The sequence below is a fragment of the Columba livia genome, chromosome 3 (assembly GCF_036013475.1).
Source record: "Columba livia isolate bColLiv1 breed racing homer chromosome 3, bColLiv1.pat.W.v2, whole genome shotgun sequence".
NCBI lineage: Eukaryota > Metazoa > Chordata > Aves > Columbiformes > Columbidae > Columba > Columba livia.
This window is the reverse complement of record NC_088604.1, coordinates 1,598,652-1,615,333: the sequence shown is the minus strand read 5'-3', so window position 1 is coordinate 1,615,333 and position 16,682 is coordinate 1,598,652. Positions and strand designations below refer to the sequence as shown.

Here is a 16,682-nt window from a genome sequence, read left to right as displayed (position 1 = left end):
CCGACACCTGCTTAGCTTGCAAAAAACTTTATTATTGTTTTTTAATTTTTTTAGAATTGTTTTAGAATTCTTTTAACCCATCATTTACAGTATTGTACAGCTCAGTGAAAATATATGAAAATCATCCAGCGTGCTCCCAGCTGGGCATCATCCCCCCCATCCCCGTGCGTGTCCAGCCACGTCTTTATCCCAATCCTGTTCCCACCCGGTGACACCCGGGAGCACCCCCCCTTGGAGTAACAATTAAGAAGGACATAAGGAGTGATGTCTAAGTGAAACACATGCCAGCGGGACGCTAAAGCGAAGGGGGAGGGCAGGACGCCTCTTGGGCTCTCCCCCCCATCACTGCCCCTTCTTGTAGGCGCTTTTGACGATGGCGTTTTTGAAGAGAGTCACTAGCGGGGTCTGGCCGTGCTCCGAGGTCATGAAGCCCCCGTAGCGCTTGTCCTTCAAGGGTGCGTGCCAACGGAAATGGCGCATGCGGTAGGACCCGCCGGCCTTCTTCTCCTCCTCTTCCTCCTGGCTTTCCTCCTCCTCCTCCTCCTCCTCCTCGCCGGGCAGTGCCCCGGTGCCGCCGAGCACCAGCTCCCTCCGGAACTCCATGGGGTAGCTCTCAGCCGACTCCTCCTCCACCCCATTGGGATAGACCTTGATGGGTCTCCTCTTGCGTCCCACCGGCTTGCCCCAGCGAAAGTGCTCCATGGAGTACGAGCGTTTGCCTTCCTCCCGCTCCAGCCCTGTTCCCTCCTCCTCCTCCTCGCGGCGGGGCGGTGGGGTGGCGGGGAGCAATGCCGGGGCTGGGTTCCCCGCCACCGCCTCATCCCGTTTGTGGCCCCCGCCGCTGCTGCTGTTCCTCCGGCCGAACTTGTTCCAGCGAAAATGGCTCATGACGTACTTGCGGATGCTCTCGGAGAGGGGCTGGAGGTGCCCGTTGCCCGGGTAGACAGGAGCCTCGGCCGACAGGTCGGCTCGGCACGCTGCCACGCACGCCTGGAGCGGGGAAAGAGGGGTGGGAAGGGGGAGGACATCACATTGAGGATGGTAAGAGCCTGGCCCAGGTTGGCCAGAGAGGTGGTAGATGAACCATCCCTGGAGACATCCCAGGCCAGGCTGGACGGGGCTCTGAGCACCCTGAGCTGGTGCAGATGTCCCTGCTCACGGTGGGGGTGGCACTGGGGGAGCTGTGAAGGTCCCTTCAACACGAACTATTCCATGAAGCTATGATTCTATGATCACCTAGGGAGGCTTTGCAGGGTGTTGCTTGCACAGAGTGGGTCTTTCACAAGATGTTTGTGCCCCACTGAGGTCCCCATGCAGTGCCACTCACTTGGTGAGGACCTTTGATGGCTCAGCATCATGCCCAGGCACCAAAGCAGCCCTGGGTGGCTGGAAACACTACTGAGAGATGGGCACAGCCCCCTCTGTGGGGACCCTGGAGCAAACTTGTCATCTGAGCTGCTGTCAGCATCACCCTCCGTGAGCACCCATGGGGTGAACCTGATACTCAAATTGCTACTTCATCACATGCAGGATCATAGAATCACAGAATCCCAGAGTGTCAGGGGTTGGAAGGGCCCTGGAAAGCTCATCCAGTGCAATCCCCCCATGGAGCAGGAACACCCAGATGAGGTTACACAGGAAGGTGTCCAGGCGGGTTGGAATGTCTGCACAGAAGGAGACTCCAACGCAGGAGGGATGAAAAGCTCAAAAACTTATTTTAGCATCGTCCCCCAGTGTGAAGCCGAGAGGCACAAGCCCCCCGAAACCTGTGGGTCACTGGGTGCAAACCCACATCAATGCAGGTCCCCCCGTGGTGACACAGTCCCTGTCACCTCCACCCCCAGCCCACTGTGCCAGTCCCTGGGGGGGTCAGAACCCAAAGCAACCAGATGGCAATCGCCGTCCCCAAGCTTACCAGAACGCCGCTGTCACTGGTGAGGTCCTGGCACCTGCTGCTCTCCCAGCACGGACCAGTGGCACCAGTGGGGTGCCAGAGCAGCAGCCCCAGCAGCACGGGCAGGCTGCCCCACAGCGCGCTCGGCATCGCCGCTGGGCTCCCGGGGGGGCGCGAGGGGCTTTGGGTCTGGGAACCGTGCAGGAACTATGGGGAGAAAAATAAGAAACCCCCTCTTTTATTCTTCATTGCAACCACCTTGTCGAAGTCGCCTCTGCTGGGGTTGCAGGGGTGGGGTCCCCCCAGCTGAGCCCCCCCAGCCCTGTCCCTTTGCCCGTCCCATGCGAGACGCGTTAGTGCTGCCAAGCCCTCCTTCTGCAGAGTTTTCCTCCATCCTCAAGGGATGCTCCTCGCTGTCACCTTGGGGGGACTGTTTTCCACCGGTGGGGAAACTGAGGCACGGAAAAGGGATGAAGCTGCGCCCGCATCGCTCTGCTCTGCACCAAAAACCAGGTAACATCCCCGCTCTGTCTCTTCCTTTATCCTTCCCAACAGAAAAACGTCTCTTTGGAGCCCAGGTCCTTTGTCACCGCTACCGTCGGTGACAACGGCTGTCGGTGGGGATTGCAGCCGCCTCCGAAAAACCCCATAAAGATGAGTGATGCTGCAAGGGGAAAGTGTCAGAGACCTGCCTTCAGGTTTCATTCCTTGCCAACCACTCATGGCTTGCAAACCGAGTCCTCTAAAAAATGAATATATACTCCTTCCTAACCTGTCCTGCGATGCCCCTCGAGCAGCTGCAAAACTGCGGCGTGGTGGGAGGCATGGCTGCAAATGATATTAAATTAGGATTAGGAGAGTGAGACGTGAGTATTTTACAAGAAATAATATTGGAATTGGCTTGGCTTTTGGGAAGGGCTATGGTGGGGTTTGGGATGTGGCGTGCCCACGGGGCTTCCAAAATTAACCCAAAATCTGGCAAAAACTGGGGGGCTGGAGGGTTGTTGCTGCTGTGCCGACAAGGATGAGGTTGGGGTTGGTCCCCCAGGATGCAGCTGAGGGTCCCGAAGGATGCCCGGGTTGCTTTCTCTCTGCAAACCCCAACTCTTTCCCCAAAATCCATATTTAACTCAGTTGACGCTCGTGTCTCATCTTCCCTCATGCTGCAAGGAGCAAAACCCCATCCCACATTGAAAGAAAACAGATGGAATATCTCATTTTGGCCCAAAATGTGTGTCTGGAAGGGAGAGCTGACCCTCCCCTCTGGTTTTAGAGCCACCAGGTCGAGCTGGACGGAGGGGAACTTTGTTTGGCAGGGGGAAAAAAAGACCCTGGATTTAGGGTGGTAAATAGCAGTTCAGCAAGGGGAATAAAACAAGACAGGCCAGATTTAAACAGAAATATCTCTCTGTCGTCTGACCAAATTTGTGGGTGTCGCTGCTCAGGACTCCACAGCACAACAGCACTTCCGTAACATGTTAACACCCAGTAATGCAAATAAACCCGACAATAAGCGCAGGCGAGGGGGTCGTAAAGCGGAGGCAGAGAGGGAAGGGGATGTTGTATTTATTTGTTTGATTTGTTTATTTGTTGTATTGCCCATCCCTTCCTGCAAAACCCCTGCCACCCACCGTGGCGCCCGCCGCCACTGATCCCCGCCGTCCACCTCTCCCATATATTTGGAGAGTTCCTTCTCCCCCCACCCCACGCACCCCAAAACACATCGAGGAGCCCCCCAGTGTTAGGTGGTTGGTTATTGGGGGGTTTACCTGCGGGTGGGGTGGGAGCCCGACGGCTGCCGTGCGTCCTCCGTCCCCTTCTCCCGGAGAGCATCTGCCACCCAACCGCTGGACCCACTGGCTTTTTATACCCCCCCACGGCGCCGATTGCATCCGTCTGCGGAGGGAAGGCGGGGGGGGGGGGGCGAGAGGGACCGCTCCAGGTACCGAACAAAAGATGAGCAAACGACGGGCGCCTGCCGGATCCGGCCCCGCGGCGGATGGGGGGATTAGCATCTCTCCACGAACCGCAGCCAGTAAAGTTTTTACGGACGATGCTGCTAATTGCATTTGCAGCTTTGGAGCCGGGGGAGGAGGCGGGGGGGAGGGTGGAAAGTCTTTTTCAGAATACAAGCCACGGCGATGAGTTTGGCACGGGTTGTTTATTACTGACGCACCGGACAGGAGTGTCCGTCACTCTTAGGCTCTGGTGTGGGAGGGCTTGGTGCTCCCATGGGCGCCAAGGGTTTGCGGTTGTCTTGCAGTGAAATAAAGGGGATTTGGTGAAAAACAAACCTCTCGGGTCAGCAGCGGCTGGGCATCTCTGCCTGCCGTGCTGGGGAGTCCTGTGGCCACCGGCTTTGGGGTGAAAGCATCGGGAGAGAGTTTTCCAGCCTGGGGGGTGGCTCTTCCAGAGCATGGCCAGGTCTTTATGGTGTAGGGAGAAAGTGAGGTCAAGCAGGGTGAGGCTGGGCCAGGCTCAGTGCTCCCTTTCTGCACCCAAGACAAGCCCCATTCTCCCTGCTCTGCTTGAGCTGGACCAGTTTTGGGCTGTGGACGCTTTCCCTGTTGCACAGGGATGTGAAACCCAGCGGGACTGGGCTCACACCTCAAATCTTGGGGCAGTTCTGGGCCCCTCACACCAAGAAAGGCCTTGAGGTGCTGGAGCGAGTGGAGAGAAGGGACCGGAGCTGGTGAGGGGCTGGAGCACAAGTGTGATGGAGCGGCTGAGGGACCTGGGGGGTTCAGCTGGAGAACAGGAGCTGAGGGGAGACCTTCTGATCTCTGAACTGCCTGAAAGGAGCTTGGAGCCGGGGGGGTCGGGCTCTGCTCCCCAGGAACAAGCGCCAGGAGCAGAGGAAACGGCCTCAAGTTGCGCCAGGGGAGGTTGAGGTTGGATGTGGGGAACAATTTCTTCCCCAAAGGGCTGTGGGGCATTGGAACAGGCTGCCCAGGGCAGTGCTGGAGTCACCAGCCCTGGAGGGTTGGACAGACGGACATGAGGTTCTCAGGACATGGGGCAGTGCCAATGTTGGGGTAACACTTGGACTCAATGATCTCAAAGGTCTTTTCCAACCAAAATGGTTCTATGACTCATGTTTTCTGTAGGGTTGGCCTTGGCTAGTCTATATGTAAGAGCTGTGCTGGCTTCCAGGAGGCTCCTTCATACTCCTTGTCCAAGCCTTACATGGGCTAGCAGGAGGGATGCTCCATCCTCTACAACATGTTTGGTGCAGGATAGAACCTTGGAAGGGGCCTGGGGGTGATGAAGGGACCAAGGAGGCTGGAATGATGGGGAAACTCATCCGGTGCCAGGTCCCCAGCCGCCTCAGGCCAGCTGGCTCACGCCTGGAGGGCTCAGCTCTATTTTCCATCCAAAAGAGGATGGCGACGTGCAGACCACCCCTGCGGATGGCTGGGGCTTTGCTAACTCCTGACTCTGCTCTGGAGGTCATTTGGGCTAAAACCACGTCCCAAAACCCCGCCAAGCCTCACATGGGAAGTTTAGCAGCAGCAGAACACTGTTCAGAGCAGGTTTACCAGGGTTTGCAGGGCTTTTGCACCCTGTGTCTTGCATGTTTTAGGTGGATTTGCCTCTAACCTTGCTCTTCCCCTCCACTGGCTGCTGTCCACAAGCATCCCGTTGTGGTGACATTGGTTCTCAGCCACATATAAGGATCAGGTGATGATTTTAAGATTTTTAAGGTCTTTTTTCTTTTCCAGCTGTGGGCTTACGCAAGTGGAGAAAAACATCTGCATCGGGATTTTCCATCCTCAGCGTGTGATGCCAAGGTGGCCCTTGAAGGCTGGACCATTCTTCTGGAGCACTTAACAGTGACTTTTGTCATGTCTGGGCTCAGGCAAGAGCTGGACATGGGCTGTGGGGGTCCTTCTCCCCAGCTCGTATGACGGACAGTTGTTGCTTCACATGCTTATGAGAAGACAAGCTGCAGGGAACAGCAAAGCCACACACAGGGGTTTGTCCACGATCGTAGCAGCAGGGAGCACGTGTGGTCTCATCTTGGGTGGGAGAAGAATTTCCTCCTACTTTGCTCGATACAGTCTTCTGGAGGGAGAGGAGCCACCCCGGGGGAGAGCAGCCCATGAGCGGGATGCTGGGACTGGAGGGACCCAGAGTGTGGCTGAGCCTCTTCGTCCAGACATCTGCCTTAGGAGAGAGAAGAAGCTGAGAAGAAACAGGACATGGTTTGTCCCTCAGAGGGCTCAGATATGCATCTCCTTGCCAAGGGATTTCAGGATGCAACAGATCCACCCACGTACCCTGGGACGGGGTGAAACCCTCCAGAGAGGGGTTACTAATGAGGTAAAGCACCAGAGGTTCAAGGAATACCCTCTGCAGCATTTCAGTTTGGTTCACATCTTCTCCAGACCCCATGTCCTCCCCAAATCCATCCCCAGATCATCCACATCTCACCCCAGCACCTGCAACTGCGTCAGCTGCCTCCGTCCTCCCTGACGGATCCCCCCATCGGCAATATTTTTCCATGACAGAGAGCTATTCTGAGATACTTTATGGCCCAAACCGGAGCTATGATTCCCACTTTAAAGGCTCTTTCATCTTCATTAGGCCAATCTGAGTGGCTTATGTTTATAAGGAAGATGCAAAATCTGTTTAGGAAACCTCGGTGAGCAGAGCGACTGCAGGTGAAGGGCTGAGATGAAGCATCCTCTGCCATAGCTTTGTGTCCGATACCTCCATCCTCACTGGTCTCACCACCCGTGCTTTCAGTCCTTCCTCCTGGTGACAACCACAACTGGAGCTCAACCTCTCAGTGCCGGGGAGCTCAGCATCTCCTGGGGATGTCGGTACCCCAGCATCTCAGGAGGATGCAAGAGTGCCACCCTTGCAACTGGGATGCTGGTGTGAGCAGTTCCCCCTCCCAGTGCTGGACTGTTCCCAGTGTAACAGCAGGATACTCATCTTTTATTACAAAATCTTTTTAGTACAATTTCTTCCTTTTTTTCCAAAGGGTGTCCAGTGTGTAAGTGATTAGTGGATGCAGCCGGCTCCCAGGCAGATGAATGGGAGTGGTGGGAAGCCAAGACAAGAAGAAAAGGACCCTCCCGCAGGGAGAATTATGACTCTTCTTTCTTCTCCCTGAGCAGGGGAGAGCTGAAGAGCATCCAGGACCATATAATTATACTGCGAGAGCAGCATCCTTCATCCCTGGCTCTGAGGGTGGCCAACAGCAACACAAGCCCACAGGGATCTTCTCCACTCCACTTTAGGAGTGCCTTGAATGAGATCTGATGGCTTCATCATGACCTTGTCCCCATAACAGCCACACACTCAGGGCGTGCAGCCCTTTCCCGGCAGGGCTGGACACGAGGGTGAGGCATCCGTGGGTGAACGGGTTCATTAGCCGCGTGATTTCTGGCCTTTCCGATTTAATTTGGAGAAGAGGTCTCACCTGGGTGTGAATGAGCCGCCGTGCGTATGTCACAACTGTGCTCAAATCCCATGGGACGTGGAGCTGCCGTCCCGCCCGGTTCCAAACACCAGCGTCAAGGGGGCAAGAGGTGCTCTGTGGCTTCCCAAAACGTCATGATGGCCACGATGGTCTGTCCTAGGAGCTACATGTCCCTTTGGCGCAGCCACGTGCCTTTGGGTGCTGAGACAGTCCCCTTCCCTGTTACCTGGGGACAGATTCCCTGCAGGATGTTGACCCAGGTCTCCTGGGCTCAGCACCCATTTCTGCTCCCGCCCGGGTGCAGCTGGTGGTGCTGAGGACTCTGGTGCATCTGGACCATCTTCATCTTATGTTTGTGAAATGGGATAAGGATGGATCCACAAGGTGGTTGCATTAAGGGCTTGTGCAGGGTATAGTGAGCAAAGACCCAGGAGACATCCAGAAGAAGACCCAGTTGGATCACCACCATAAAACTATCTATATCTCCATCCTTTGAAGATTTTAAATCCAGAAAAGACTTACTGATGGTAAAACTAAGCCTTGGATCCAGAGACTGGTAGATCACCCATAGGACCAGGGCCTTTTTGGGTGCCTAAATGGAGGTGAGCAACTATGTGGACACCCAGAAATGTGGTTTCCAGCTGGCTTGGATCAAGGGGTCCCATCTGAAACCACCCATGTCTGCCCTGAGTCCGTGGAAGTCAATGGAATACAAGTCATGCACCTTGCTCCTGGAGAACAATGCTGCTGCTTGCTTGGTTGTATCTTCTCGGAGGAGCAAGAGCAGCTCTGAAGTTAAGGGCTGGGAATCCCACCACCCATTCCTTGGCTCATCAACCACCTGGTACCAAGCTTAAGTTCTCATGAAGGTGCTGAGCTCCACAGCAAGAGCAGCTCTGAATTTAAGGGCTGGGAATCCCACCACCCATTCCTTGGCCCATCAACCACCTGGTACCAGGTTTAAGTTCTCGTGAAGGTGCTGAGCTCCACAGCAAGAGCAGCTCAGGGCAGCCTCCAGTAGAAAAAGAAATATGGCACATATGTGTTTTATCAGAGAGAGAGGAGACTTTTCCTCTCTACTGGCATCAACTGATTTTCCTCCTGACATTGATGAAATCAAGATCAGACCTAAAATGAAGAAGAAATGATTGTGTGGCATGGGAGCTGTTAGGACTCATTGCTGCTCTGCCTAAAGCCAATGACTTTTCCTAACCCTGCTTACATGCAAAAATCTCTAATTGTGCCTGATTCTCTCTGATTAGAACCAAAATTGGGCACTTCTCTAGGAAGAGGCAGCTAAAGGCATTTTGGGATCTGAACGACATCACTCTGATCTATTTGCTTGTAGGTATTTTCTGCGATTACTTTTGCTATTTTTGCTCATAGGTATTTTCTGAGGTTACTTCTGGTATTTTTGCTTGTAGGCATTTCCTGGCATCCTCTTTTCTTCTTGATATTTGCGAAAAACTTGAGTCACATCACCCTGCTGGACAGATCATGCACCGACTATCATTGCAGGACCCATGCAAGGCTGCAGCAAAACCTGTCCCCAATGAAGCTCCTGCAGGGACAAGAACCTTTACAGCTCGAACAGGTTTGTTTCTGCTGCTCTTCCAAGTTTGTGGTAAAAGGACACATCTCTGCAGCGCATGCCCAGGGCGATCTGTGGGTCACTGTGCTTAATAACCCTCCACGGATTTCTTTTTTCACAATCTTTTCTAGAGTTTGCTTCAAGCCATTCGATTTCCAGCACCTACGGCATCCTCGGCTGGGAGCTGCACAGCCCATGTCCTTGCTCTGTCAAGAAATGCAGCGTTTTTTTAATTATAGGAGCAACGTTTCCAATGACACAAGTGTTTTAAAAGGTGCTCGTTGTTGCTTAGCAGCTCCTGATCATCCTTCAAGACCCTGATCTCCCTTAGAAATGATGCTCTGGTGGGTACCAGCTGCACATCTTGCACCAGGACGAGGTGTGTGGCACTGGTTTTGCACTGAGCTGAGCTTGATGGGGACCCAGAGACTCGGGGAGCTGTGGGTGAAAGGGCTTTGGGTGGCCATGGTGTGATGTCTGGGGATGCTCCCACGCAGCAGTTGGTCTTGCTGCAGATGTAGCCGGTGAGCAGAGCCAAAGGCAGGAGGAGCAAGACCGTCTGCACCTGGGGAGGGGTGTGCGTGACCCCAAAAGATGCTGGGGAAAGCAGCCTGGAAAAGCAGATGAGGGAACACTTGTCATTTTGGACATGCAGCTCTGCATACGGAGAGTTCTCTCTAGGGAAGCTGTTGGTTTGCACAGCAGGCTTTGAGCACCTCTTGGCACATTTATCCCCCGTTGTGGCTGAATTCCCCCAAATATTGGTAGGCTGGAAAATGATCACATGTTCTGGCACCTCCAGAATTCCCTTGTCTTTCTCATCTTGATTTTTCCAGGCAGAAAGTTCATCCCAACTGGCAAAATCTTTTTTTGGGGAAGCCCTGTCATAGAATAGCAGAATAATTTTGGTTGGAAAAGATCCTCAAGATAATTGAGTCCAACCATTCCCCACCCCTGGCGCTGCCCCATGTCCTGAGAACCTCATGTCCGTCTGTCCAACCCTCCAGGGCTGGTGACTCCAGCACTGCCCTGGGCAGCCTGTTCCAATGCCCCACAGCCCTTTGGGGAAGAAATTGTTCCCCACATCCAACCTCAACCTCCCCTGGTGCAACTTGAGGCCGTTTCCTCTCATCCTATCTGCCATAGAATCATTTTGGTTGGAAGTGTCCTGCAGCTCCATCTTGATCCCATCAGAAATTAAAACAGGAGTCTGCAGCTTGATTTTCCATGGGTTTGGAAAGTTGGAGTCGGGCTCATCTCGGCAATCACAACTGAGCCGACCCGAGTTTTCTGCGGCTTTATTCCTGTTACACCTGCCTTTCTCCTGGAGCCCTCCAAGGGATCAAGGCAATGGCATTCCCTAGTGAGGAGCAAGCTGGCTCAGAAGAGGCTCTCAGCTTCAGAAACAATCACTAATCTGGCAGTTGAGCACAGACATTACAGTTCTTGTTTGTCCTGGTTTTGCCCCTCAACACCAATCTCCTTGGACAGCAGTGAAAGGACAAATACCACCGTGACCTTTCTCCAGTGCACCTAGTTTTCTCATGTGTGCCAGATTTTCCTCACTGGGATGCGAGAAGCACAACATCAGGGCACCACCAGGACATCACCAGGACATCACCAGGGTATCACCAGACCATCACCAGGCATGACCAGGCATAATCAGGTGTCACTAGGCAGCACCAGGGCATCATCAGATGTAACCAAGCATCACCAGGCCATTACCAGGACATCACCAGGCACCACCAGGGCATTACCAGGGCATCATCAGGGTGTCACCAGGTGCCACCAGACATCACCAGGTATCACCAGGTGCCACCAGGCATCAGCAGGGCAAGTCCAAGCATCATCAGGACATCACCAGGGCATTATCAGTTATCACCAGGCATCACCAGAACATCACCAAGCATCACCAGGTATCACCAAGTGCCACCAGGCATCACCAGGGCTCACAGCCCCTCCATGCCCCCATTCCTGCATGCACAGTGCTACAAAACAGAAACTAATGGTCCTGAGCCCCATCTGTTGCTATTTATGTCCCCCTCATTAAGAGTTTTTGGGGGAAATACAGTTGACTTTCTTTCTTGGAAATGCAGAGGATCAAAGTAACCACTGGGCATCCCCAGTACAGGAAAGACACAGATGTCTCAGAGCGAGTGTGCTGTAGGAGCAGTGAGACGGTCACAAGGGCTTTGGGGCTGTAACCCCCAGCAGGGAATGATGGCTTAGGGAGGAATAAGTCCCTTTTCTCTTGAGGAACCGCTCAGAGCAGACGGGAGGGCGAGAGGAAGGCAGTTGCCCTTCAGGCTGATGGTGCAAGGAGCTCTCAGGAACGAGGTATCGTGTTGCATAGGAGAACCCCTGCAAGGTGCACTTCTTGCTCAATTACAGCTGCCGGGAATAAAAAAAGACCAAACCCACCAGTCAGTAAATACAGTAAATATTGCACCTTATTTTAGTCTGAATGAATCTCATTTCAACTCCTGGGTTTGGAAATTGTCCTGTTGTCTGGGCTGGAACGACAGGATCAGCAAATCTTTGGCTGGGGTAGGGGCACAGCCATGACCCTCTCAAGGGGGTGCCCTGGGGACATCCCTCCTGCCTGGAGCAGGTCCTCGGGTCCCTGTCACCCATCCGAGAACATGGACGTGCCCCTGGGATGTGGCTTCTTCTCCAGTGACAGCAGAGCCAGCCCAGACCACGGACTGGGAGGAGCTGCCTGACTTTTGGGTGGCTAAAAGTGCTGGGGACAAATCCTGCCCTCCCTTGGGGATGGGATTGCCCCCCCTGCCTGGCACGTGTGCACCCCAGCCCCAGGGCAATAGGAGACGTGAGTTTAGGAACCCAAAACTGTCCGATTCAACATTTTCTTTCCTCATTCACATTTTCTTTTTGGAGCCAGTCATATACACGCAGACACACACAGACGCATTTGCACACCCAGAGCCAAATCCCCGATTATTGCCTGTGCCCCTAAGAGGGATTACAGCTTCTTAGAGGGGAGGAACCGGCTTTCAGCAGGGTTTAGGAGCCCCGCGGGGACTTCATCCCTGTAACTCTGCTGCGTTCCAGGGTCCCACAGGAAGAGAACTGCACCAGCCCCTTCTCCAGCCCACGGGATGCTCAGCCATGTCCCACTTTCCTTCTTTCTGTGACCTCAACTCTCTTTACATCCCACACTGAAGTTGCAGGAGGGAAGAGAGGATGGGAGGGGGATTTGGGAGGCTGGAGGGGGCTGAGAGAGGAGCACGAACAGTGTCGCTCGTCCCTTCGCGATGCTGCCCCTGCCCAGGGCTGGTGCTCTCAGGGCTGGATTAAGGGCGAAGGAGCTTAGCAAAGACCCCGGGCAGAGCCGGATCCCAAAGCAGCCCCAAGACCTGCGGTGCCTTCCTGAGCACATCTCCGCAGCTCCAGCTGGATCCTAAATCTCCATCCAATGCCCCCAGTGCCCCCCATGCCCTCCCCAGGCCAGGATTACCCCAGGCAGGGCATCCTGGGGCAGTTTTGTGTCCAGAGCTTGGGGCTGGTGGAGAGCGTGAGCCCTTGAAACCTATGGACCCTGTACCTCAGGGTACAGCTTTTGGTGATATTTGTGGAGCATGAGTGTGGGCAGTGGAGCAGCACTAAAGTTTACTCTGATTTGGGGTTCCCTGGTCTTCAGAACCTCTGAACTGCCTCTTACTGCTTATTATTTTATAGCAAAATACCAATTATTTGTGTTAGTGGTGGGAGCTAATCCGAGTCATTGCAATCCTAAGAGACTGGGGTGGGTAGGGTTGGATTAGTCTGTCTTTTCCTCTAGGACATAGTGAATGATGGGAGCTTATCCAGGGTTACCTGGACCATCTCTTCACTCCATTGCACAGGAACAAGAAATGGAGAAGTATTGCAGTTTTTGACATTTCTTCCTCAAAGAGAGACCATGTGAGAGCTGGTGGGCTGTTTGCACGCAGAGCGCGTGAGCTGTTGAAGGTTGGAGAAGCTGCAGCACGTGGGCGACGGTGGTGGGGACCTCATCTCTCCAGAAACTACAGCGAGAAGCAGATGGAGTGGGATTTGGGATGGGGTAGCAATACAATAATTTTGATACCCAGAGAAATGTTGTGCATTCCTACATTTGCGAGGAAGCAGAAGACATGGATGAGAGGAAATGGCCTCAAGTGCACCAGGGGAGGTTGAGGTTGGATCTGGGAACAATTTCTTCCCCAAAGGGCTGTGGGGCATTGGGACAGGCTGCCCAGGGCAGTGCTGGAGTCACCACCCCTGGAGGGCTGGACAGACGGACATGAGGTTCTCAGGGGCATAGGGCAGTGCCAGGGGTGGAGGAATGGTTGAACTCAATGATCTTGAGGGAGAGAAGGATGCTCTACAACAGCTGCTCACCAGGATGCTTGAAAACAAACAGGGTTGTGTGATCTGCATCTATGGCTTGCGAAAGAGTTGGCCAAGGAGTACCCAGCTCTCCTAGTGTTGGCTTCAATTAATCATAGAATCATACAGTAATTTTGGCCCGCCACTACCCCGTGTCCCTGAGAACCTCATCTCCATCTGTTCAACCTCTCCAGGGCTGGTGACTCCAGCACTGCCCTGGGCAGCCTGTTCCAATGCCCCACAGCCCTTTGGGGAAGAAATTGTTCCCCACATCCAACCTCAACCTCCCCTGGCACAACTTGAGTCTGCTTCCTCACTTCCTTTCTGGATGAGACCAGAAATCCTGGACCAATGGAGGGGTTGTAGCTGACGTCCCCACAAAGAGCGGGGAAGGATGCTGAAGATGAACAGACCAAACGTGGAGTGCTCAACCTTGGGTCTTTCAGAGCCATTTATCTCTATTAGCATCACCGAGACTCTCTCATTGAATTCCCCCCTCCCTCCCTTCCGCGCTCCCCCTTTTTCTCTAAATGCTCCCCAAACAACTCAGACATCAATGGAAGGCAGAAGAAATGGCTACTCTTTGTCTCCCTGAAGAGGCAGCTTTGCAGCGAGCCCTGTCGGGGCAGCTGGCGATGAGCTACCAGCAGGGACCATTTTCACGTCTCCCTTTGTGAAGGAGCAGCCTTGAGCAAAATGCCACTCAAGGGGGCATTGAACAAAATGTACGTTCGCCTCTTCCATGTGGCGCTTGGCGCCCGTCTCCGCCTCTGACGCTAATGATCCGGATGAGGGCTGGTTTTTAAAATAATAGGGAGAAGAAAATGAAAGGGAAAGGGGCTGGAGGAGGGAGGTCAGATCCATTTAGGAGCCCAAACATTTACGGGGAAAGTGCCTCCTGAGTGGTTGCACAAAGGGTCAGGCTGTACGTGGCTTCATCCCTCCTCCCCACCACGACTGGCCATGAAAAGGGGGAACCAGAACTGTAGGGCCTCCGTGAAAGACAAGGATAATGGATTTCATTATAGACGAGCACGTTAAATGTCTATCCACTCGTGTGCAATAAAGGAAAGCTGGTCTTCAGCTCATTGTGCTGAGGAGCTCTTGACTGCCATTCATGAGTAAGATATTGATTCACTGCCCCAACATCCCCCAAACCACCCCATAAAGAGATGGCTATGGGGTGCAATTCACCTTTTAGTCATGCTGGTGTCTACCTTCACATCCTTATTTTCTCCACTGGCCATGGGGTGGCTCAGGACAAGCCTGGAGGGTAAATACATCTGGCCAGATGAACAAATCTTGTGGTGGGGAAGTGGGGTTTGCTGGTGCAGTGGTGGGATCCAGCCCAAAGAGAAGTGTCAGCACTGAATGGTCTTCACGTTCATCATGTCTAGATGGACCATCACTCCTCCCTTCCCTTCAATGACCTTTCTCTGGCTTCCCCTTGCCTACAGCCCCATTTTCCCATCCTCTGCCTGTGGTGTCCCTTCACACAGCACTTCTTGGTGTCCCTCACGGCAGAGCTTTGCAGGATGATCTCAGGGTCCCTCTTCCCTCCGTGCTTTATGCAGCACTGCTGTCCAGGCTGGCTGCACGCTGGGCTGGCACAGCTCCTGCGAGGATGCTTCAACCTCATTTAGGGCCACAGAAGTGATGCGAGGCTGGAACAGCTCTGCTGGGGGACAGGCTGAGAGAGTTGGGGTGTTCAGCTGGAGAAGAGAAGCTCCGGGGAGACCTTAGTGTGGCCTTTCCAGACTCAAAAGGGGCCGATGAGAGAGATGGGGACAGACTTTTGAGCAGGGCCTGTTGTGATAGAACAAGGGGTGATGGGTTTAAACTGAAGGTGGGAAATTCAGGCCGAACATGATGCAGAAATTGTTTGTGCTGAGGGTGGTGAGAGCCTGGCCCAGGTTGGGCAGAGAGGTGGTGGATGAACCATCCCTGGAGACATCCCAGGCCAGGCTGGACGGGGCTCTGAGCAACCTGAGCTGGTGCAGATATCCCTGCTCAGAGCAGGTCTGGCACTGGATGAGGTCTGAAGGCCCCTTCCCACCCAAACTATTCTATGATTTTATGATTCTATGACTCCATTCGTTAAAATTATGAATGAGCTTGGGACAACCTCAGCTCCCACAGGGACTTACTGCTGAGGTCCATTCTCCAAACCTCTCTGGGTGGCGGATATGAACACAGAGATTTCTGTTGTGCTGGAGATGCAGAAATCTCCCCAGCGACACAGTGACACATCCTGAGCTGTCAGGACTCGGACGCAGGATATCCCCATGCACTGCCCCGACCAACTCCCTTGCAGAGAACAAGAAAACAAATGAACCCCCTTCTCCAAACATTTTTACACACTGAAAGCAAAGCCGGGAGCTGTTTGTGGGCTGGTGATCCAGCTGGGCTTTTAGTTTTTCTGCCTAAGCCTAGAGCTAAACTGGGATTGCATCCTTCTCAGGGGAAGAGAGACTGGATCTGCTGGGCTGGATCCAGCTGTGGGGAAGTCAGGGCAGGACATGGCCCCACCATGGCACGTAGGGTTGGGATGCTGGGGTGTCATGCAAGCTGTGTCCCCGCTTTGTCACCCACAGCCTCCTTTCAGCCTTACTGGGGGCCATTGGCAGTGCAGGAGGGTCCTGTCCATGGAGGTGACAGGTCCTCCCAATGACATTGACGTGGCCATCTGGGATAGCTGCTGGAGGATGGTGGGGTTCAGCATCTCTCCCAACCACCCAAGCAGATGTTTGCTCAACTTCCCTTCTCCAGGCAGTTCCTCTGGTTTTGGTGGCCATCTGAGCTGGCTTGAGTGTCTCCTTTGTGAGAATCAATTTGGGAACATCATCTGGAAACTCTTTACATTAAGGGAAGAAAACACAACAGCCAACACTGTTGTTCAACATGGAAGTATCTGGTTTTAGCTTCGGTTGAATGATTAGCAGATGTAATTAGTCAAGACTGTTGGCATTACTCCCTTGCAAAAGCAAAGACGGAGCCCTGGGCTAGGGGGTAAAACAAATGATGGCTGCTCCCTGCCCTGAGCCCCCATCCATGGCCAGGCTGGGAAGCTCTCCCCCCAAAATGGCTGGGATGGGGCATGCCAGATGAACCTGCTCTCTCCCAAAACGCATCCCAGGGGTGGGACAGGGGGTTTTCTAGGTGAGGGGAAGCCTCGTCCTCCTGCCAAACCACCGACTTAATCCCCCATATGCTGATAAGTTCACGCCGGGACCCGTGCTCCTCCCTCCCATGCGTCGTCTGAAACCGGCGGCTCTCTTGGCCCTATTTATAGCGCGGTGATAGGATCAGGGGGAATAAGCGTTTAGCATCCCTTAAATCACACCCTGCTCTCACGGTGTTCGCTGCTCTCTGCTCTTGCTGCCCAAAAGCCTGAC

At 53.8% G+C, this 16,682-nt stretch overlaps 1 protein-coding gene and 1 long non-coding RNA gene across 2 annotated transcripts; one reads left to right on the top strand and one right to left on the bottom strand.

Annotated features, from left to right (window-relative positions):
• Window positions 1–11: 11 nt before the first annotated feature.
• On the bottom strand, window positions 12–3,836 carry POMC (proopiomelanocortin). Its single transcript, XM_065055557.1, has 3 exons — window positions 3,664–3,836; window positions 1,916–2,101; window positions 12–990 (listed from the first exon to the last, which is right to left on the bottom strand). The coding sequence occupies exons 1-3, from the start codon at window positions 3,784–3,786 to the stop codon at window positions 343–345; spliced, it is 957 nt and encodes a 318-aa protein (XP_064911629.1). The 5' UTR covers window positions 3,787–3,836; the 3' UTR covers window positions 12–342.
• On the top strand, window positions 2,075–14,370 carry LOC135578957 (uncharacterized). Its single transcript, XR_010471064.1, has 2 exons — window positions 2,075–2,407; window positions 5,617–14,370. It is a non-coding gene; the product is annotated as an uncharacterized LOC135578957 (long non-coding RNA).
• The last annotated feature ends 2,312 nt before the right edge of the window (window positions 14,371–16,682 follow it).